This window comes from Hyperolius riggenbachi, chromosome 12, assembly GCF_040937935.1.
Source record: "Hyperolius riggenbachi isolate aHypRig1 chromosome 12, aHypRig1.pri, whole genome shotgun sequence".
Lineage (NCBI taxonomy): Eukaryota > Metazoa > Chordata > Amphibia > Anura > Hyperoliidae > Hyperolius > Hyperolius riggenbachi.
The window spans coordinates 188,418,454-188,440,494 of NC_090657.1; the positions used below are offsets into that span (position 1 = coordinate 188,418,454).

General features: G+C 47.0%; 1 protein-coding gene across 10 annotated transcripts in view; it reads left to right on the top strand.

The window, feature by feature from the left end:
- SPO11 (SPO11 initiator of meiotic double strand breaks) overlaps positions 1-22,041 on the top strand; it is a 693,959-nt gene that overhangs the window by 647,668 nt on the left and 24,250 nt on the right. For all 10 annotated transcript variants that reach the window (XM_068263152.1, XM_068263153.1, XM_068263157.1 and 7 more), the window contains 5 exons: positions 11,329-11,468; positions 16,056-16,169; positions 16,876-16,964; positions 17,937-18,003; positions 20,289-20,397. In XM_068263152.1, the coding sequence (XP_068119253.1) occupies positions 11,329-11,468; positions 16,056-16,169; positions 16,876-16,964; positions 17,937-18,003; positions 20,289-20,397 (519 nt within the window). The remainder of the gene's footprint in view (positions 1-11,328; positions 11,469-16,055; positions 16,170-16,875; positions 16,965-17,936; positions 18,004-20,288; positions 20,398-22,041) is intronic.

The following is a 22,041-nucleotide window of genomic DNA, read 5'->3' on the forward strand; positions in this document are numbered from 1 at the left end:
TTGCAGGAGAAGCTCTACCTTATACCCTAGGTACTTGTGCAGGAATTACAGAAGTCTTGGGTAGAAGAGCCAGTGACCTTGTAGTTACTCCTCTCAATAGCAACTTGGAAATACCCTTGCCTACCATCCTCGAGTGTAATCAGATCCCAACCAACAAGGATGAGATTCCCACTCCTGAAGCTGCCTTGCACCATGATCACTTGAAGGACATAGCTGATCAAATACCAGCCTTAGATGAAAATGCTGATATCCTGTTGCTACTCGGGAGAGACATCCTAAGGGTTCACAAGGTCCGCGATCAAATCGACAGTCCAAATGATGCACCTTATGCCCAACGTCTGGATCTAGGCTGGGTCATTATAGGCAACGTCTGCGTTAGCAATGCCAAGAAACATCTCTCGATTTCTTCCTTTAAAACACACATCCTGCCCAATGGACGTACTACTTACTTTCCACGACAACAACATCACTATCATGTGAAAGAAAGGCTGTGTGCCAAAGGTAGACAAGAAAGCATCTTACTAGAGGATGGCAAAGCATTTATCTTTCGAGATGACAACATTGGTAACACAGTGTTTGAGGTAACCACAAAAGACAATGAGTTAGCGGCCACAATAGAAGACAAAGAATTCTTGAGAACCATGAGTAAAGAGTTCTACCAAGATGATTCTAACAGCTGGGTGGCACCGCTACCATTCCGCACTCCTAGGAAGAGAATGCCAAATAATAGACAACATGCAGATTTGCGGTTCAACTCTTTAGAGCGCAACCTGAACCGGAAACCACAAATGAAGAAACATTTTGTTGACTTTATGCAGAAGGTGTTCGAGAGAGATCATGCTGAACCTGCACCCCCTCTTTCACAAGGAGAAGAATGCTGGTACCTTCCGTGTTTTGGGGTCTACCATCCTCGCAAGCCTGACCAGATTAGAGTGGTCTTTGACTCAAGTGCTCGTTACGAAGGCGTTTCTCTCAATGACAATCTTCTCTCTGGACCTAACCTGAACAACAACCTCCTAGGAGTCCTACTCCGCTTTAGACAAGAGCCAATTGCCATTATGGCAGACCTTCAACAAATGTTTCATTGTTTCATCGTCCGTGAAGATAACAGAAACTTCCTCAGATTCCGATGGTATCGCAACAATGATGTCAACGATGAGGTCATTGACTATCGGATGAAGGTTCATGTTTTTGGGAATAGTCCTTCCCCCACAGTTGCCATTTACGGACTGAGAAAAACTGCCCAAGAAGGCGAACAAGAGTTCGGAACTGATGCTCGTCAGTTTGTTGAAAGGAATTTCTATGTGGATGATGGTCTCAAGTCTCTACCAACAGCAGAAGAGGCCATTGACCTTCTCACCAGGACTCAGAACATGCTCGCTACTGCCAACCTCAGATTACATAAAATCATCTCCAACAGCAATGAGGTAATGGGAGCATTTCCTTCTGATGATCATGCTGCCAGTGCTAAGGAATTCCAACCAGAATCTAACCTTTCCCTCACACAGCGCAGCCTTGGGTTGCTGTGGGATGTGAAACAAGACATGTTCACATTTCAAACATCAGCCTGCGAAAAGCCCTTCACAAAAAGGGGAGTACTGTCCGCAGTGAACAGTATCTACGATCCCTTGGGATTCATAGCACCCTTTACCATTCAGGGTAAGATATTACTCAGACAACTCACGACAGAGAACACCGACTGGGATACCCCTTTACCCAAAGAAAAAGAACAAAGGTGGGAGTCCTGGAAGAAGTCCCTACAGGCGTTGGAACAGTTTAAGATACCACGCTCTTACACTCCTGCGTCCTTAAAGAATGCTACCAGACTGGAGATCCATGTCTTTTCCGATGCATCCATGGAAGCCATAGCTGCAGTAGCCTATCTTCGAGTTGTACTCTCCAACGGTGAAATAGATGTAGGATTCATCATGGGCAAAACCAAGTTAACTCCAAAGCCTGCACATACCATTCCAAGGCTCGAACTCTGTGCAGCCATGTTAGCTGTTGAAATTGCTGAGCTTATTGAGCACGAAACAGACTTTGACATTGATTCATTTGACTTTTACACAGACAGCAAGATAGTGCTAGGATATCTACACAATCGAACAAGACAGTTTCATGTGTATGTTGGCAACCGTGTGGATCGTATTAGGAAATTCTCAACGCCAGAGCAATGGCACTATGTACCCACGGACCAGAACCCTGCTGACCTAGGCAGTCGCGCAGTGCCTGCTGCCGCCTTTCTGAATACATCATGGATAAATCCACCAGTACTTTTGAATGAAGAATTCTTCTCAAATCCTGTAGAATCTACCTTTGAACTTATCCATCCAGAGTGTGATAAGGAAATCAAGGCCAGTGCAGTTACACTTAGCACCTCCGTGGAAGCAAAGACAAGACTGAAACCTCACCGATTTGAACGTTTTTCTAGGTGGTCTTCTGCTGTACGAGCGACTGCACGTCTTATTCACGTTGCTCATCACTTCGCAAGCAAAGATGACACTAATCAAGAGTGTCGTAAGTGGCACATCTGTAAAGGGCTTCCCACCATTGCAGAGGTTGCTCAAGCAGAAAGAGTCATCATTCAATGTGTCCAACATGAAGTATATTCGCAAGAGATCCACAACTTGTCAAAAGGACTAAATCTATCCAAAGATAGCCCTCTATACCAGTTGAATCCAACAATTGATCCAAACAAACTACTTCGAGTTGGTGGTCGCATTGCAAGGTCTAATGTGGTTAGCAAAGAGCAAAATCCTCTCATCATTCCAGGCCGTCACCACATTACTGCTCTGATAGTCAGACATTACCACGAGCAAGTTCAACACCAAGGCCGGCACTTCACAGAAGGAGCAGTGAGGGCTGCTGGTTTCTGGATAATCGGGATGAAAAGATGTATATCCTCCATACTTCATAAGTGTGTCAAGTGCCAAAGACTAAGAGGAAAGCATCTCAATCAACAGATGGCAGAGCTTCCAACAGACAGATTGAGTACCGAACCACCCTTCACCAATGTCGGTATTGACGTCTTTGGCCCCTGGAGCATAGTTGCACGTAAGACTCGTGGCGGAGTTGTTAATAATAAACGTTGGGCTGTGCTATTCACCTGTTTGAGCATTCGTGCCGTACACATTGAAGTTATAGAATCAATGGACTCTTCTTGCTTCATTAATGCCTTACGAAGATTTGTTTCCATTCGTGGACCTGTTAAGTTACTCAGATCTGACTGTGGGACAAATTTTACTGGAGCAGAGAAGATAGAGAACTTCTTTAATACCAACAAGTGTAAATGGGAATTCAACCCGCCTCATTCTTCGCATATGGGAGGCTCTTGGGAACGCATGATCGGGATTTCGAGAAAAATCCTGGACTCTATGCTGCTGGACCACAAATCTTCCCATCTCACACATGAAGTCTTGGTCACCTTCCTTGCCGAGGTGTCTGCCATAATCAATGCGAGACCTCTTGTTCCCGTTTCCTCTGACCCAGAGTCTCCAGTATTGCTAACTCCAGCCACCCTTTTAACTCAAAAGATCGGAGTAGATAATATTCCACCTCAGGCCTTTGATTGTACCAATGTTTACAAATACCAATGGAAAAGGGTTCAACATCTTGCTGATGCATTTTGGAGCCGTTGGAAGATGGAGTACCTTTGCAACCTTCAAAGTCGCAGAAAATGGCAAGTCAGTAAACCCGACCTGCAAATCGGGGACGTTGTTCTCCTCAAGGAAAAAGACGCCCATCGTAACAATTGGCCTATCGGTCTTGTTACAAAGACTGTTCCAAGTAATGATGGCAAAGTGCGGAAAGCAGAAGTCAAAGTAATGAAAGAAGGTTCTGCAAGACATTACTTCAGACCCATAAATGAACTGGTACTGCTTCTGCCTAAACAGAAAGACCCCTAACTCTGACTTCATAGTACAAACGGAGGTAAGAAGGATTGGTGCTGTTGCTGCCTTCCCCTCTGAAGACAGACCTTCAAAGCAAATGTGTTAAAGGGAGGTAAGAAGGATTGGTGCTGTTGCTGCCTTCCCCTCTGAAGTCCATGTCTACACTTGAAAAAGTACTTCAAGTATTGTAGTAATGTTTTCCTGTTTCCTTTTTTGCTGTTTCTCTTGTTGCAGGTGTTCCAAGCAGGAAAATAACTATTATTTGAACTTGAACTTAAGTTATTATTGTTATTAGAAATCATAGATTTCGACGGGGAGTGTCATGTTACACATGCATAGTTTGCTTTTTTCAAGTGTGTCTCCTCTCTCTTCCCTTACCCTCCTCTCAGCTCTTTGTCTCCTCCCTCACTGCTCATTCTAGCTCATTCTAGCTCAACCCTGCATCTCAGCTACATGCTTCTGCTAGCTGCTCACACTATGATTTTTTGACCTATCCATTTGTTCATCGGTGTATGATCTGCACAGTTTGAATAAACTTCTTCACGATCTGCAAGGTGTCGTTTGGATCGAGTCACTGTCCGCCAATCTACCTAAGGCTGCGATTACACATATCTCAACACAACCGTGAGTTACAGAGATCACATTGTAGTGCTTAGACTGGAGAGGCAGAACACATACAAAGCCCCCTGATGATCCGTTTGTGAAAAGGAATAGATTTCTCTGGAAAGTGGGTATCGGCTACTGATTGGGATGAAGTTCAATTCTTGGTCATGGTTTCTCTTTAACCATTTCTGCCGCCTGGACGTGAAGCTCACGTCCGGGCGGCTGCTCTGCTGCGGTTCCGCGTTTCAGCACGCTCCCACATGCGATCGCGGGTGCGCCCCTCCCCCCTGGTGTCCTCCAGTAGCCCTGGGATCAGTGAACGGGAAAAATGGTTCCCGGTCACCGATCCGTGTCCCCAGCAGAAAAACCAAAGCGCTCTTACAAGAGGCTTCAGTCTTTGTGTGCGCCAAAATTTCCGCATCCCCCTTGTGCTTCCGCTTAGCGAGAAGCACAAGGAGGGGAAAAAATAAAGGTGGTCATCTTGTGGCCAAATAGTAAAACTACAGCTACAAATTTTTTCATTACAATTTACACACATAACAACATTAAAAATTAACTGTTTATTTACCACACCAAAATATTACCCAAATAAAATTTTTAATGGAAAAAAAAAATTACAATTTAAAAAAAAAAAAAAAAAAGACAAATAGTTACCTAAGGGTCTGAACTTTTTAAATATGCATTTGAAGGGGGTATACTATTAACATTTTTTTAAATGATAAGCTTGTAAATAGTGATGGATGCAAAACGGAAACAATGCACCTTTATTTCCAAATAAAATATTGGCGCCATACATTGTGATAGGGACAAAATTTAAATGGTGTCATAACCGAGACAAACGTGCAAATCAAATACATAGGTTTTAATTATGGTAGCGTGGATTATTTTAAAGCTATAATGGAAGAAAACTGAGAAATAGTGATATTTTTTTTCATTTTTTTCTTATTAATCCTGTTAAAATGCATTTATAAAATAAATAATTCTTAGCAGAATGTATCACCCAAAGAAAGACTAATTAACCCTCCTGGCGGTTTGTCAAAATCCGCCAGGGGGCAGCAAATACGTTTTTAAAAAAATATATATTTTTTTTTCATGTAGCGAGACGAGGTCTCGCTACATGATAGCCGCTGCTGAGCGGCATCCCCCCAGCCCCTCCGATCGCCGCCGGCGATTGGAGATCAGGAGATCCCGTTCAAAGAACGGGATCTACTGGAGGGCTTCCCCCGTCGCCATGGCGACGGGGCGGGATGACGTCACCAACGTCGTGACGTCAAAGGGGACTCCGATCCACCCCACGGCGCTGCCTGGCACTGATTGGCCAGGCAGCGCACGGGGTCTAGGGGGGGGTTGGCTGCGGCGACGCGTATAGCGGCGGATCGGCGGGTAGCGGCGGCGATCGGGCACTGCACGCAGCTAGCAAAGTGCTAGCTGCGTGCAGCAAAAAAAAAATTATGCAAATCGGCCCAGCGGGGCCTGAGCGGTGCCTCCCGGCGGCATAGCCCGTGCTCAGCACGGGCTTACCGCCAGGGAGGTTAATGGTGGAAAAAGCAAGATATAGATCAATAAATTGTGATAAGTAGTGATAAAGTTATTAGCGAATGAATGGGTGGTGAAAATTGCTCTGATGCATAAGGTGAAAAATCCCCACGGGCTGAAATGGTTAAGTTACGTGGGTTGTTTTCTCTTCTTCCTTCTTCCAGCCCCATGGATGGACCTCTTCAAGACTATTAAATTATTATTCATTTTAGTATTTGTATAGTGGCAACATCTTCCACAGTGCTGTACAGAGTATATTGTCTTTTCACTAACTGTCCCTCAGAGGGGCTCACAATCTATCACACCTTATCAAAGTTAACACAACTTATCAGAGTAGCATAGCGAGCGCTAAGAACCCGCAGGGGCTCAGGGCAGGACAAGTGCCATTGCCAATTAGCAGGCATAAGTTCGTAGTGCTCGCTATGCTACTCTAAGGCGTGTTAACTTTGGTAAGGTGTGATATCTCGGATAAGGTGTGATATTTGAGTTATCACGGTTTAGTGAATCAGGCCCACTGTGTATATTTGTGGTGGCCAAAAAGCCGCACACACAGGTCTCATGTGGTTTGGTGGATTGTTTAGTTAAAGGACCACTATCGCGAAAATTGAAAAATTTTAAGTACATGTAAACATATACAAATAAGAAGTACATTTTTCCGGAGTAAAATGAGACATAAATTACTTTTCTCCTATGTTGCTGTCACTTACAGTAGGTAATAGAAATCTGACAGAAGCGACAGGTTTTAGACCAGCTCATCTTCTCATGGGGGATTCTCAGGATTTTCTTTATTTTCAAAATCACTTAGTGAATGGCACTTGCTTCATCCAACTGCCAAAAAAGTGTACAGTGAGCGGGGAGGCTGGCTAGCATCTTCGTATAAATCTTTTTCAGGGAGTGTCTTTATAAAGAATAAAGGCCATGCTTAGAATCCCCTATGGAGAGATGGACTAGCCCAAAACCTGTCGGTAATGTCAGATTTTTACGACTTGCTGTAAGTGGCAGCAACCTAGGAGAAAGGTAATTTATGGCTCATTTTACTCTGGAAAAAATTCACTTCTTATTTGTATGTGTTTACATTTATTTAAAATTTCACACTCTTTCGCAGTAGTGGTCCTTTAAGAATCAACCAGTGTGTACCACTTTTATCTGGGGACCTGACTACATCAGGGGTGCCCGTTGCAGTCAGGGAGGAGCAAGAGGTAGTAACAGTCAGTCACCTCCCCTGCAGACTGTGCACAGTGAGTGATGCGCACAGCAATGTGGCCACGCCCCCTCAGTTTCCCACAGTACTTTGGCGGCTTTCCTCACAGGTCAGACATCTTGTGTTCAGCCACGCATTTCCCAAACAGGAGAGTTAAGGAGAGGAGGTGAGTATGTTGCTTTTTCTTTCTAGGTGGACAGTTTGTAATTTTATATATATTGTGTTGGTGGTAAGAAGGGGGATCGGGTGTTAGTAGATCTCTTTGAAGCTGCAATTTTCAACGTAGCTCGAGAGCAGAAAAAGTGTGGGCACTCCTGTTCTAGATACTCCATAGTCCAGGAGCCAGTCTAGCGTAGCAGAAGTGCGCTCTTTGCGTATCTCTGCAGCAGTGTATGGAGAGATACGTAGGGTGCGCACTTCTTCTGCGTAGCTGGCTCCAATGACGTCAGTGACGGGAGCCGGTTCTCGTAGCTGCGGGCAGCGGTGGATGGTGGCGTGGGATCGATCAGCACGTATGGGGCTGGAGGAAGCCCCAGGTATGTATAACAGCTTTTCATTAGATTATCTCTGGTTCCCTTTAAAACCACTTAAGGACCAGACACTTTTTTTCCATTCAGACCACTGCAGCTTTAACGGTTTATTGCTCATATAACCTACTATCTAAATGAATTTTACTTCCTTTTCTTGTCACTAATAAAGCTTTCTTTTGGTGCTATTTGATTGCTGCTGTGATTTTTAGTTTTTATTATATTCATCAAAAAAGACATGAATTTTGTCAAAAAAATGATTTTTTTTTTAACTTTCTGTGCTGACATTTTTCAAATAAAGTAAAATTTCTATATACATTTTTGTCTAAATGTATTGTGCTACATGTCTTTGATCAATAAATAGACACTTATTGGATTATTTTTTTGTTCGGGTAAAAGTTATAACGTTTACAAATTATGATGCAAAAAGTGAATTTTCCCATTTTGAAGCATCTCTGACTTTTCTGACCACCTGTCATGTTTCATGAGGGGCTAGAATTCCAGGATAGTATAAATACCCCCCAAAGGACCCCATTTTGGAAAGAAGACATCCCAAAGTATTCAGTGAGAGGCATGGTGAGTTCATAGAAGATTTTATTTTTTGTTACAAGTTAGCGGAAAATGACACTTTGTGACAAAAAAATAAAATAAAGTTTCCATTTCTGCTAACTTGTGACAAAAAAATGAAATCTGCCACGGACTCACCATGCCCCTCTCTGAATACTTTGGGGTGTCTACTTTCCAAAATGGGGTCATTTGTGGGGTGTGTTTACTGTCCTGGCATTTTGGGGGTGCCAAATTGTAAGCACCCCTGTAAAGCTTTAAAGGCGCTCGTGGGATTTTGGGCCCCTTAGTGCACCTATGCTGCAAAAAGTGTCACACATGTGGTATCGCCGTACTCAGGAGAAATAGTATAATGGGTGGGAGAAATATCTCTGTAAATGAGAATTTTTTTTTTTACACACAATTGTCAATTTACAGAGATATTTTTCCCACCCAGCATGGGTATGTGTAAAAATACACCCCAAAACACATTATACTACTTTTCCTGCGTACGACGATACCACATATGTGGCACTTTTTTGCAGCCTAGGTGTGCTAAGGGGCCCAAAGTCCTATGAGTACCTTTAGGATTTCACAGGTCATTTTGAGGCATTTGATTTCCAGACTACTCCTCACGGTTTAGGGCCCCTAAAATGCCAGGGCAGTATAGGTACCCCACAAGTGACCTCATTTTAGAAAGACTACACCCCAAGGTATTCCGTTAGGAGCATGGTGAGTTCATAGAAGATTTTATTTTTTGTCACAAGTTAGCGGAAATTGATTTTTATTGTTTTTTTTTTTTTTCACAAAGTGTCATTTTCCACTAACTTGTGACAAAAAAATAAAATATTCTATGATCGTATCATACACCTAATGGAATACCTTGGGGTGTCTTCTTTCTAAAATGGGGTCACTTGTGGGGTTCCTATAATGCCCTGGCATTTTAGGGGCCCAAAACCGTGAGGAGTAGTCTGGAAACCAAATGCCTCAAAATGACTGTTCAGGGGTATAAGCATCTGCAAATTTTGATGACAGGTGGTCTATGAGGGGGCGAATTTTGTGGAACCGGTCATAAGCAGGGTGGCCTCTTAGATGTGCAGGAAGCGCAGGATGTTCTCAAATCGTGACCTGGACACGGCAGCAGAGAACATAGGCATGTGATGTTTTGGGTGCTTAGACCAATAAGACTGCAATACATTCTTTTTGACAAGACCCATGTCAAGGAGAAGGCCCCAAAAAATGTTACGTTCGGAAACTTGGAGTGGTTTCCACCGTAAAGGCTGGGCATGGTAGCTTCTTGGATTGGCGGTTGCGTATTGTGTGGCATAACGGTTGGTCTCAGCCACAATTAAGTCATAGAGACCAGCAGTGATCAGAAAAAATTTTTTCTGTTACTGCGGTGGGGAGTGGGTGAGAGCTTGGCCGGGTGATCAGAAGCCCGCAGGGGGCAGATTAGGGCCTGATCTGATGGATAGGAGTGCTAGGGGGGTGACAGGAGGTGATTGATGGTGATTAGAGGGGATAATAGATGCAATCAATGCACTGGGGAGGTGATCGGAAGGGGGTCTGAGGATGTGGGCGGGTAATTGGGTGCCTGCAAGAGGCAGATTAGGGTCTGATCTGATGGGTAGAAATGACGGGGTGACAGGGTGATTGATAGGTGATCAGGGTGTGTTTAGAGGGGAGAATAGATGCAAGTAATGCACTGGCAAGGTGATCGGGGGGGGGGGGGGGGGGGGGGCGTCTGAGGGCGATCTGAAGGTGTGGGTGGGTAATTGGGTGCGTGCAAGGTGCAGATTAGGGTCTGATCTGATTGGTAGCAGTGACAGGGGGTGATTGATGGGTGATTAGAGGGGAGAACAGATGTAAATAAAGCACTAAGGAGGTGATAAGATGGAGTCTGAGGGCGATCTGAGGGTGTGGGCGGGTGTTTGGGTGCCCGCAAGGGGCAGATTAGGGTCTGATCTGATGGGTAGCAGTGACAGTGGTTGACGGGCTAATTGATAGGTGATCAGGGTGTGATTAGAGGGGAGAATAGATGCAAGCAATGCAATGTCGAGGTGATCAGGGGGGTCTGAGGGCGATCTGAGGGTGTGGGCGGGTAATTGGGTGCCCGCAAGGGGCAGATTAGGGTCTGATCTGATGGGTAGCAGTGACAGGGGGTGATTGATGGGTGATCAGTGGGTGATTTGAAGGGAGAACAGATGTAAACAATGCACTTGGGCAGTGATCTGAGGGCGGGTCTGCGGGCGATCTGAGGGTGTGGGCGGGTGATCAGGTGCCTGCAAGGGGCAGGTTAGGGTCTGATCTGAAGGGTGGCAGTGACAGGGGGTGATTGATGAGTGATTGACAGGTGATCAGTGGGTGATTACAGGGGAGAATAGATGTATACAGTACACAGGGGGGGGGGGGGTCTGGGGAGGATCTGAGGGTGAGGGGGGTGATCAGGAGCACCCAGGGGGCAGTTTAGGACCTAATCTAAAATATAGCGTTGACAGATAGTGACAGGGAGTGATTAATGGGTGATTAGGGGGGTGATTGGGTGCAAACAGTGGTCTGAGGGGGTGATCAGGTGGGGGTCTGGGCGATCAGGAGGCAGGATCAGTGTGCTGGTGTCTTTACTACAAGGGCTGCCTCGTCCCCTGGTTGTCCCTCGATCACTGGGACCACCAGGGGAGGAGGCAGCCTGTATAATACACTTTGTATACATTACAAAGTGTATTATACACTTTGTATGCGGCAGATCAGGGGTTAACAACCCGCCGGTGCTGCTAATTGGCCGGAGGGTTGATGTCGTGGGTGGGCGGAGCCTAATGCTTGCGGATGCGCATGATCCGCAGCTGATCAGTCCCCCAGGTGCCGCCGTTATGCGGTCCTGGGGGTGCCAGTTTGGCGCCGCCCATTGGTAGTGGGCAGTCAGCAAGTGGTTAAATGAAGTTAAAATTATAATGCAATGCATTTCTCAGGCGTTCTCCCCTGCTTCTTCAGGTAATAATCTTTCGGTTGTGATCTACCTCTTCCGTGACAGGTGCGTTCTATGGCTTTCCTGCGGAGTCCAGACTTCTTCCACTGTGTGGACCAGCACAGGGCATTCCTGATGAATGCTGTACTCAGAGTACAGGCTGGGCAGCCTGAAGTGACCAGTACTCCTTCTGGAGCGATTACCAGGTGAGAGGAAGGGGTGACTTGCTTGATAGAAAATGCACTCCAAGAACCATGTCTGCTCCCTGGGAGAAATTGTACAGCAACATTTTACTGTCCTTCAAGTCATTAAAGAATAATAGATGCAAGTTCCCATTCCATTCAGTGTTACCCCCCCCCCCCCCCCCTAAAAAAAAAAAATGTTCAGCCCGGTGGCATAAAAAAGTAGCCAGGTGGGGCACAACCGGGGGAATGCAGGGCCACTGCAACTCTGCTTACAGCATAGCAGGAGGATGAAGGCCTGAGCTGATGACAGTTGGGTGTTCCCCAAAATTAGCCGGGTGCAGCACCCTGCTGAAAGAGTCTGGGAAGATCACTGCCATTGCAACAAATAAAATGGCAGCCACCACATGTCTCGCTGTCATCTCCCAGCCCCCATAGCCTATCTGCTGCCACTGTAGGGCAAACACATCCTCTACTGTCTCCCTGTGATTAATGGTGAAGGGTAAGACTATCTCTGTGGCTGGGCTACATGATGGGGGTGTGAATGGTGGTTTGACAGATCTTCCGATACCCTTTAAACGGGTAGGGGTGGGAGATTCTGATTGCCAAACATTGTTTATAATGACTACATTATATACTCGCGTATAAGCCTAATTTTCAGCACAAAAAATGTGCTGAAAAGTTATCCCCCTCGGCTTATTTGCGAGTCAGTTGAGCAGAATGGATGATGGAGCAGGTTTTGTTACTGGCAGAGGAGCATAAGGATTGTGCACTAGTGATTCTGCTCTTGCCAGCTGCCTCCCTGCTGTGTCCGTGCCCCTAGGCCCTGCAACATGGTGTGCAGAGTGCGCTGCTCAAGACTACCTGTGTCCCCTGGCTTGTGGAGCGGAGCGTGCAAGCAAGGGTCAGTTGTCAGTGCAATGATCAGGAATTCTTCCTGTTTGGCAATTGCTGTTTCTCATATCTATGACGCCATCTAGTGGCATCTTGAGACACAGCTTTATGATCCTTGGGCACATCTGGCTATGGGGACTAGGGCTGATGTTTACTGAGGGCACATCTGGCTACTGTGGAGTGGGCTATACTGGGGAGGGGGCTTATACATACGCAAGTCAATCACTTTTTCCTGGTTTCTGAGGGAAAAGTAGGTACCTCGGCTTATACACAGGTCCGCTTATTTGCGAGTATATACGGTATTCACTTCCAGAATTATATATATATATATATATTTATATATATATATATATATATATATATATATATATATATATATATATATATATATATATATATATATATATATATCATAATAGTATAACAAAAGCAGCAGTGCCTCCCGTGAAAAAATAGTGTTTCCCGTTGCTCCCACAGCTGATGATGCATGCATTGCCCACCCTCTTCCTGATGTAATTACTACATCACCCAGACCAGACTGTTACTGTTGCTGTACATATAGCGTGATAATGTAAGCAGGTGCATACACTTGTAGGAACCTGGGCCAGGAAGGAGGGCCCGAGTGCAGCAGCTGATAGAAGAGATGGCAACTCTGTGGGCTCAGTAAGGCTGGCTTTAAATACCAGTCCTATTGTCTATAAAAATGAGGCAGCCTGAAGAATGCAGCCCTGACTTTCTTAAAAAGTAAACAGAAACAAAACTCCTTTATCTGGCTGTTGAAACATTGCTGATAGCTAAAGCTCCAAAACCAATTATTTTTTTTTTTTATTGGCAGCTAAATGCCGATGCCAGGTTTTAGGGTACACTGCCACGGCTACTCTGCACTCTTTACAGTCACAATTTCACCCCTTACAATTAAAATAAGAATATGAGACACCAGAGAACAGTTTTACATGCTGTTGCTACTTGTTGCACACATACAGTTAAAGTAAACCAGAGCAAAAAGATTTGATACTCACCTGCGGCTTTCTCCTGCTGCATAAACACATCTGAGTCCCACGCCATCCTCCCGCAGTCTGCTGTTCAGCCGCGATCAGCCCCGATAACCTGCTCAGTTGCGTCAGCCTGGGTCTACCGCGCATGCACAGGAGGTCCTCGCATGCGCAGAAGACCCAGACTGGACACGACTGAGCTGTTACCAGGGCTGATCGCGGCTGAGCGGCAGACCGCGGGAGGATGGCGTGGGACGTGTTTATGCAGCAGCAGGAAGTCACGGGTAAGTATCAAATCTTCTTTTATCCACAGATCTGGTACACTTTTTAAAGTACACCTGTGACTTTAAATTAAAAAAAAGAAAATAACAGATACTTACCTCGGGAGGGAGAAGCCTCTGGATCCTAATGAGGCTTCCCCCATCTTCCTCAGGGCTCATTCACACTAAATGCTGAATCGTGTTTTTGACGGATCGCTCTTAGGATGTGGTTAGCGGGGTAGCATGAAATTTTACTTTCATGTTACCTTTCACATTAGACTAAGTGTTTGAGTGTTACATTGTAACGCTTCTGGGAGCTTTCAATCGTCTGCCGCAAGTGTTTTTCCCGTTGGGTGAATTGGAACAAGCGTTGCTGATCAGCGTTGAACAGCACCTTTCCGGCGTCATGCCGTCGGCCATAATGCGTGCACGAAATCAGCTCTCAGCCAGCATGATCCAACTCTGGCACCCACGAACAAGCAGCAACAATAATATTTACATCTGCCTGCCTGTGCAGACCCACTAGCGGCTATAGCCGAGCCCGATCGGGTCCACTCTACTGCGCAGTCGCTGACGTGAGTTGTAGAGAGGACCAGACTGGGTCCAGCTATTTCCACCACAGCCCAAGTGGAAAGCCATTAGTGCGTCTGCATGCAGTGGTGACAAGCGCAGACAAGTGGACTTTCGGGGCTTCCCCCTCCGAGGTAAGAACCCCCCAGAGGCATTTGTTTTCCCTTCAGGATCACTTTATCTCCTTTATTTCCCGTTCAGGTTTTGTAAAGCAGATTAGTGAAGATGATTACCGTATTTTTCGCCATATAAGACGCTCCGGCATATAAGACGCACCCAGATTTAGAGGGCAAAAATCAGGAAAAAAAGAAAAAAACTAAACCTAGGTGTGTCTATGATGCAGGGGTGTCTTAAGGACTTTTTACCCCCCCCCCCCCCCTCCACTTTCCAGTTACATTACATACTATTACACCACATAAGGGGACAGTGTTATGATTGGTTGTTCCCATGTTGCCTGCCTATGTTCCTCTATGTGGTCAGTGTAGTGATTGGCTGTTTCTGTGTCCCCCTGTGCTGTGTCTCCCTGTGCCTGCTGTGTCCCCCGGTGCTGTGTCCCCCTGTGCCTGCTGTGTCCCCCTGTGCCTGCTGTGTCCCCCTGTGCCTGCTGTGTCCCCCTGTGATGTGTCTCCCTGTGCCTGCTGTGTTCCCCTGTTCTGCCTGCCATGTCCCCCTGTTGTCCCTGCAGCCCTGTGTCAGTGTCCCCCTGTTGTGGCAGTGTCCTATTGTGGCAGTGTCCCCTGTTGTGGCAGTGTCCCCTGTGGCAGCGTCCCCTGTGCCTGTGGCCCCCTGTTGTCCGTGTGTCCTCCAGTGCCGGTGTCCCCCTGTGCAGGCAGCGTGAGTACACATTTCATTACCTGCTCCTGCCACCGCGCTTCTGGCTCCCCGATCCTCTTCTTCCATCTACCGCTGCCCGCTGCTGCCCCCACCGAACATCGCTGGCCGGTCTTAGCCGCAGGGATACGCTATCAGCACACCACGTGTCGGGGTCACGCATGCCGCCGAACAACGCTGGCCGGTACTAATTAGCCGCACAGGGATACACTATCAGCACACCACGTGCGCCGGGGTCACGCATACGCATGTGTGACCCGGCGCACGCTGATAGCGTATCCCTGCGCGGCTAATTAGGACCGGCCAGCGTTGTTCGGCGGCATGCGTGACCCCGACACGTGGTGTACTGATAGCGTATCCCTGCGGCTAAGACTGGCCAGCGATGTTTGGCGGGGGCGGCAGCGGTAGATGGAAGAAGAGGATCGGGGAGCCAGGATTGAAGCCAGGAGCGCGGCGGCAGGAGCAGGTAAAGTATATACTGCTTCCCTGCGCACCTCTGCATCCCGAAATCCATACCTTCGCCGCATAAGACACACCCACTTTTCCCCCAACATTTTGGGGAAGAAAAAGTGCGTCTTATACGGCGGAAAATACGGGTAGATGTGAAAAAATAGGACCCACTGAGCGGATCGTTCTGGAACAGCCTTATCAGTCCGCCGACAGTGCGTACACACGCGCTACTGTCTGCTGAAAGTCCGCCCAGCGAAAGGGTCTGACGGACCCGTCGTTGGCTTCTGTAGTGCGTGTGTACGCACCTTATAGAATGACCCAGCCATCTGAGTGTCTTGTTCTAGTGAGCCAATGCAAACTGTATACTGCTGGGAATACACGGCTCAATTATGAGCCATTTAGATGGCTCGATAGATAATTTCCGACACGTCAGATCTCCGGCCTGATCGTTTCCGCACTTGATTCTACATTGAGCACAATGGAAAAAGATAAGCAAAACGAGCGGAAGATAAGAGAATCGCCTGCAGAATCGAGCGGGGAATCGATCGAGCAGGAGAATCGAGCAGTGTATGCCCAGCATACAAAGTGTACTTACACCTTATCTAACCTGTCAGCTCTCAGGTTATTGCTGCCATAGAGAAGATTGTGCAGGGAGTGATGGAGAGCCTGGCTAAGAAGGAGGCCCCTGTCCTGACTGTAGAAAACCGCTCCACCTGGACCAACATAGAGTAAGTTAAACAGAGGAAGGAGCAGAGTCCTCCAGCAGCACAGAGTATATCAGGAGAGGAGGGTTAGAGAGAGGAAGAAGCAGAGTCCTCCAGCAGCACAGAGTATATCAGGAGAGGAGGGTTAGATAGAGGAAGGAGCAGAGTCCTCCAGCAGCACAGAGTATATCAGGAGAGGAGGGTTAGATAGAGGAAGGAGCAGAGTCCTCCAGCATCACAGAGTGTATCAGGAGAGGAGGGTTAGATAGAGGAAGGAGCAGAGTCCTCCAGCAGCACAGAGTATATCAGGAGAGGAGAGTTAGTGGAAGGAGCAGAGTCCTCCAGCAGCACAGAGTATATCAGGAGAGGAGAGTTAGTGGAAGGAGCAGAGTCCTCCAGCGGCACAGAGTATATCAGGAGAGGAGGGTTAGATAGAGGAAGGAGCAGAGTCCTCCAGCAGCACAGAGTATATCAGGAGAGGAGAGTTAGTGGAAGGAGCAGAGTCCTCCGGCAGCACAGAGTATATCAGGAGAGGAGAGTTAGTGGAAGGAGCAGAGTCCTCCAGCAGCACAGAGTATATCAGGAGAGGAGAGTTAGTGGAAGGAGCAGAGTCCTCCAGCGGCACAGAGTATATCTGGAGAGGAGGGTTAGATAGAGGAACAGAGTATTACAGTTATACTGTAGTTGCACCAGATTGCTTGGTTTGATGCATGATCTGAATATTTTCCAGGTTCAGTGACACGGTGGGATTGCAGATGGTGAAGGATTCAAGCACCAGAAAAATAAGGAGTGACTGTCCCAAGTCTGTGCAGCGCTTTGGTGAATGCTCTCAGAGTAATACATGTTGATGATGTTCCCCAGTTATTTGCATGGTTGGTAATTAGGCACCTGTTCCCACTACACCTAGGCACAGTTTCTGGGAGGAATACCTTCCATAACACACCAAGTGATCTCTCATAGACAACCGTTTTCTATTCCCTCCCACAGTTTGGAATTCAGTCCTATTTCTTGCCATGCTTTGCTGGTGCCAAGGTTGATGTTGCATACAAGCGCATAGGGAACACTTTGTATACATTTGTACATTGCATGTCTTGGGGCCTTTTCACAGTGGCACAGTGCGGTACCGCAGTCTACCACTAGGGCAATAATAGTCTATGGGGAAGTTCACATTGCGTGCGGTGTGCTGTGCCGGAAATGACCTATCCAGTGCAATCGCATACCTACGTTACAGTGCGGCGACATGCAGTGAGGTGCGGCGCTACGGAAGTCATGTAAGTCTATGGCAACACGCATGTTTTTAAACAAACTGCTGCAGTTTTATGCTTAGTGGATGCGCAGAAGCATATTTTAGCAAAACACTTCCACTCACGTCATTGATTCGGCCACAGAAGGCTAGTGAGGTCACTTCCTGTGTGGCCTGCCGCCAGAGGGGATTACCACGTACTCCTTAGCATCTCATACTCCTTAGATCTCCTTAGCAGCGTGATTTTTTTTCCAGGATTTAGGGTCTAAAAGGGTGCAAAAAAAATGGCACCGCTTTTAGACCCTAAAATCCGGAAAGAATCATAACGCCAAGGGGTTTAAGAAGAGGATTCCAGATTCTACCATAAATCACCCGCCAGGACTTACCTTCACCTTGCTGGGTGTAATTACTCCGAGGTGTACGCCAGAGCTTTCAGTCTAGTCTGTATACTGGTATTTATGAATGTCTTTATTTACTTCATAGCTTTATGTGTTTTTTATACTTGCACTGGATTGAGACTCGATAATTACAATTTATTTTATCCACAGCCCTTATTATGAAGATATTGTCTGTGATCTACAAGCTAGTGCAGACTGACACGTACGCCACCAAGAGGTGAGTGTGTGTATAACACTGGACTAGCCTGTGTCCCCTGCACCTAATAAAGGGAGACAGTTAGCTCCGAATCTACTGTTGATGGGCTGGATCCACACGGTGTCACACTGGATGCTTTCCGGTGCTTATCTCAGGAAGACCATACATTTTGGGATTACAGATACAGTATATAAATAATGGTATTAGAACTCCTAGGTATGAAAAGTGCAGCAGTAATTATAACCAGATAGAAAGATATGCATACCTTGTCCTAACGTGCCCACACAGCAATTTAGGAGTTGATACATCCGGCACAGACACCTTACCCTGAGCACACTAATAATAGAGGGGACTTTATTTGTTGGCTGTGATTACTGCTTGAACCATGCCTTGCTGCATTCTGCCTGTGATGGGCAGAGAGTGCCGACACTAAGTTTTTCTTTTTGTACAACAGCAATTTTGTAGCCTAATTGACCATCTGATTCAAAAATTTTATTGAACTGGTTGAACATTGGTACCGCAACAGGCATGCCCGATCGAGGAGTAGACCAATTCCGGGCTGAAATCAGTTGTATGTATTGATCGAGCATTCTGGAAAATCCATTTGAAGAGATAGCGGCATGCGGTGTAGGTGCCTAAACTTTGACAAATGTGACAATAGGCTAAAAATGTAAAAAATGTAGGTCTGACTCACTTAAAAAAGTATAGTTGGCTTATACACGAGTCACTGGCAACACTGAGTACACTGAGTAATGTGTGTACTATGAGAGACATTTCCATTTGCAGCAGTATACCCGTTAGTAATGGTAGTGGTAAGTGACACTTTCTTGATAAAGTAAATGCCAAGAAAACACAGGTCTGAAAGTCCTGGCCACAACAATTAACAAGGAAAGGGGTGGGGGTAAAAATACTGGGCTGCAGGAAGGGGAGTGAATAATTGCTGCACTTGGGGTCCTGGATGATTTATTGGCTGCACTTTTGGGCAGGAGGGGTTAGTGGCTGCAATACTGTATGCAGTGCAGTCATTAACCCCTCCTGGTCTCCAAGTTCAGCTGTTAATTCTTCCTGGTCGACAATTGCAGCCATTAATTTTGCTGGGTAGACTTATACTTGAGTCAATAAACCATTCCAGCTTAATAGGGTCAAATATTGATTCGATTTATACACATGGTTGACTTCTATTCGAGAATATACGGTAGGTTTTCTAAGAGTTTATTGACCCTACAAGTGCATCTAGCAAACACAAAGAGGAGCAACTCATCCCCAGCATCCTACCTTTAATGTGCCTATCATACCTACTTCTCTATGGGGTCCTCGATTTCAGGTGTGACAGCTGAATCCACAACTCTTCTACCTCCACCATTCTGGCTATCCAGTCGCTGCCCTATCTCTCAGGCCATGCCTTCCTCCCATAAGAAAGGAGGAGTGGCAAAGTAGCCCCGCTCTTTCCCATACTCCCATTCGTTATGTCACAGTCAACAATGACAGGCTACCTACCGGCAACAACCAGATAGGATAGGTTTGTATTTGTCCACCTCAGGCCAGATATCTGATGGCTTTGCTTCCATGTGCAGCAGCCCCCCTCCCATTCCGTGTGCAGCCCCCTTCTTGCGTAACATCCGTATACAGCCCCCCCCCCTTTCCATGGGCAGCCCCCTCCTTGCTTGTGGAGCATCCATGTGCAGCAGCCCCTCCCCCTATTCTATGTGCAGCTCCCTCCTTCCTTATGTAACATCCGTGTGCAGCAGCCTCTCCCCCATTCATTGTGCAACCCCCTCCTTCCTTATGTAAATGTAATATCCAGGTGCAGCAGCCCCATTCCATGTGTAGCCCCCTCCTTCCTTATGTAACATCCATGTGCAGTAGCCCCCATTCCATGTGCAGCCCCCTCTTCCTTATGTAACATCCATGTGCAGCCCCCTCTTCCATGAGTAACATCCATATGCAGCAGCCTTTCCCCCATTCCATTTGCAACAGCCCTCCCTCCATTGCACGTGTAGCCCCCTAACATCCATGTGCAGCAGCCCCCTCACATTCCACGTGCACCTTCTGTGGGGAAGTCAAGGCACTGCAGAGATCATGGATGGCCAGGAAGGCTTGGAATAATGGGTTAATCCCAATATCCTGTACCCTGTTGAATAGTGACAAGACTCAAAGTACATTGGTTCCCTCTGACACCTTACCAGTCCAGTACTGCACTATCTCCAGTGAATGAGATCCCAGCACTATCAGTAGCATGCTTATTAATATGAATGATCAGTATTGTTACTGGATGAACAACCCGTTCTCCTTCCCTTTGACTTTAGAGACATCTATTATGACAACGTCCAGCTGTACGGCAGTCAGAGGACAGTGGACAGCATCATCACCGATATCTCCTGCATGCTGAAGTTCCCCCGGAGAAGCCTCCATGTGGTACGTTCCTGTCTCCATCAGAGGGCAGTAAGGGACAGTCACCTACAGCAAGCAGTCACATAACTCACCTTTTACTATACAGAATTTTGATTGGCTGAACCTAAGGCTGCATTGCTGTCCTAAGTTCCACTTTGCTCAGTGAGGTCAACCACATGCATTAGATTCATTTTTTTTCCTGACCAATCATATTTGTTGTTTCACTTGCAAACCAATGAAAACAGGACAAACGTTTTAGGGGAATCAGAATTAAGAGAACCGACAGCAGGCACGTTTTTATTATGGGGGCCAGCAGCAGTAACAGCCACTGATTAGCAGCCGCCACTATGCCAGCAGCAGTAACAGCCACTGATTAGCTGCTGCCACTATGCCAGCAGCAGTAAAAGTCACTGATTAGCAGCTGCCACTATTCCAGCAGCAGTAACAACCACTGATAAGCAGCTGCCACTATGCTAGCAGCAGTAACAGCCACTGATTAGCAGCCAACACTATGCCAGCAGCAGTAACAGCCACTGATTAGCAGCCAACACTATGCCAGCAGCAGTAACAGCCACTGATTAGCAGCCGCCACTATGCCAGCAGCAGTAACAGTCACTGATTAGCAGCTGCCACTATTCCAGCAGCAGTAAAAGCCGCTGATTAGCAGCTGCCACTGTGCCAGCAGCAGTAACAGCCACTGATTAGGAGCTGCCACTATGCCAGCAGCAGTAACAGCCACTAATTAGCAGCTGCCACTATGCCAGCAGCAGTAACTGCCACTGATTAGCAGCTGCCACTGTGCCAGCAGCAGTAACAGCCACTGATTAGCAGCTGCCACTGTGCTAGCAGCAGTAACTGCCACTGATTAGCAGCTGCCACTGTGCCAGCAGCAGTAACAGCCACTGATTAGCAGCTGCCACTGTGCCAGCAGCAGTAACTGCCACTGATTAGCAGCTGCCACTATGCCAGCAGCAGTAACTGCCACTGATTAGCAGCTGCCACTATGTCAGCAGCAGTAAGAGCCACTAATTAGCAGCTGCCACTATGCCAGCAGCAGTAACAGCCACTGATTAGCAGCTGCCACTGTTCCAGCAGCAGTAACTGCCACTGATTAGCAGCTGCCACTATGCTAGCAGCAGCAACAGCCACTGATTAGCAGCCAACACTATGCCAGCAGCAGTAACAGCCACTGATTAGCAGCCGCCACTATGCCAGCAGCAGTAACAGTCACTGATTAGCAGCTGCCACTGTGCCAGCAGCAGTAAAAGCTGCTGATTAGCAGCTGCCACTGTGCCAGCAGCAGTAACAGCCACTGATTAGCAGCTGCCACTGTGCCAGCAGCAGTAACAGCCACTGATTAGCAGCTGCCACTATGCCAGCAGCAGTAACAGCCACTAATTAGCAGCTGCTACTATGCCAGCAGCAGTAACAACCACTGATTAGCAGCTGCCACTATGCCAGCAGCAGTAACAGCCACTGATTAGCAGTTGCCACTATGCCAGCAGCAGTAACAGCCACTGGTTAGCAGCTGCCATTGTGCCAGCAGCAGTAACTGCCACTGATTAGCAGCTGCCACTGTGCCAGCAGCAGTAACTGCCACTGATTAGCAGCTGCCACTGTGCCAGCAGCAGTAACAGCCACTGATTAGCAGCTGCCACTGTGCTAGCA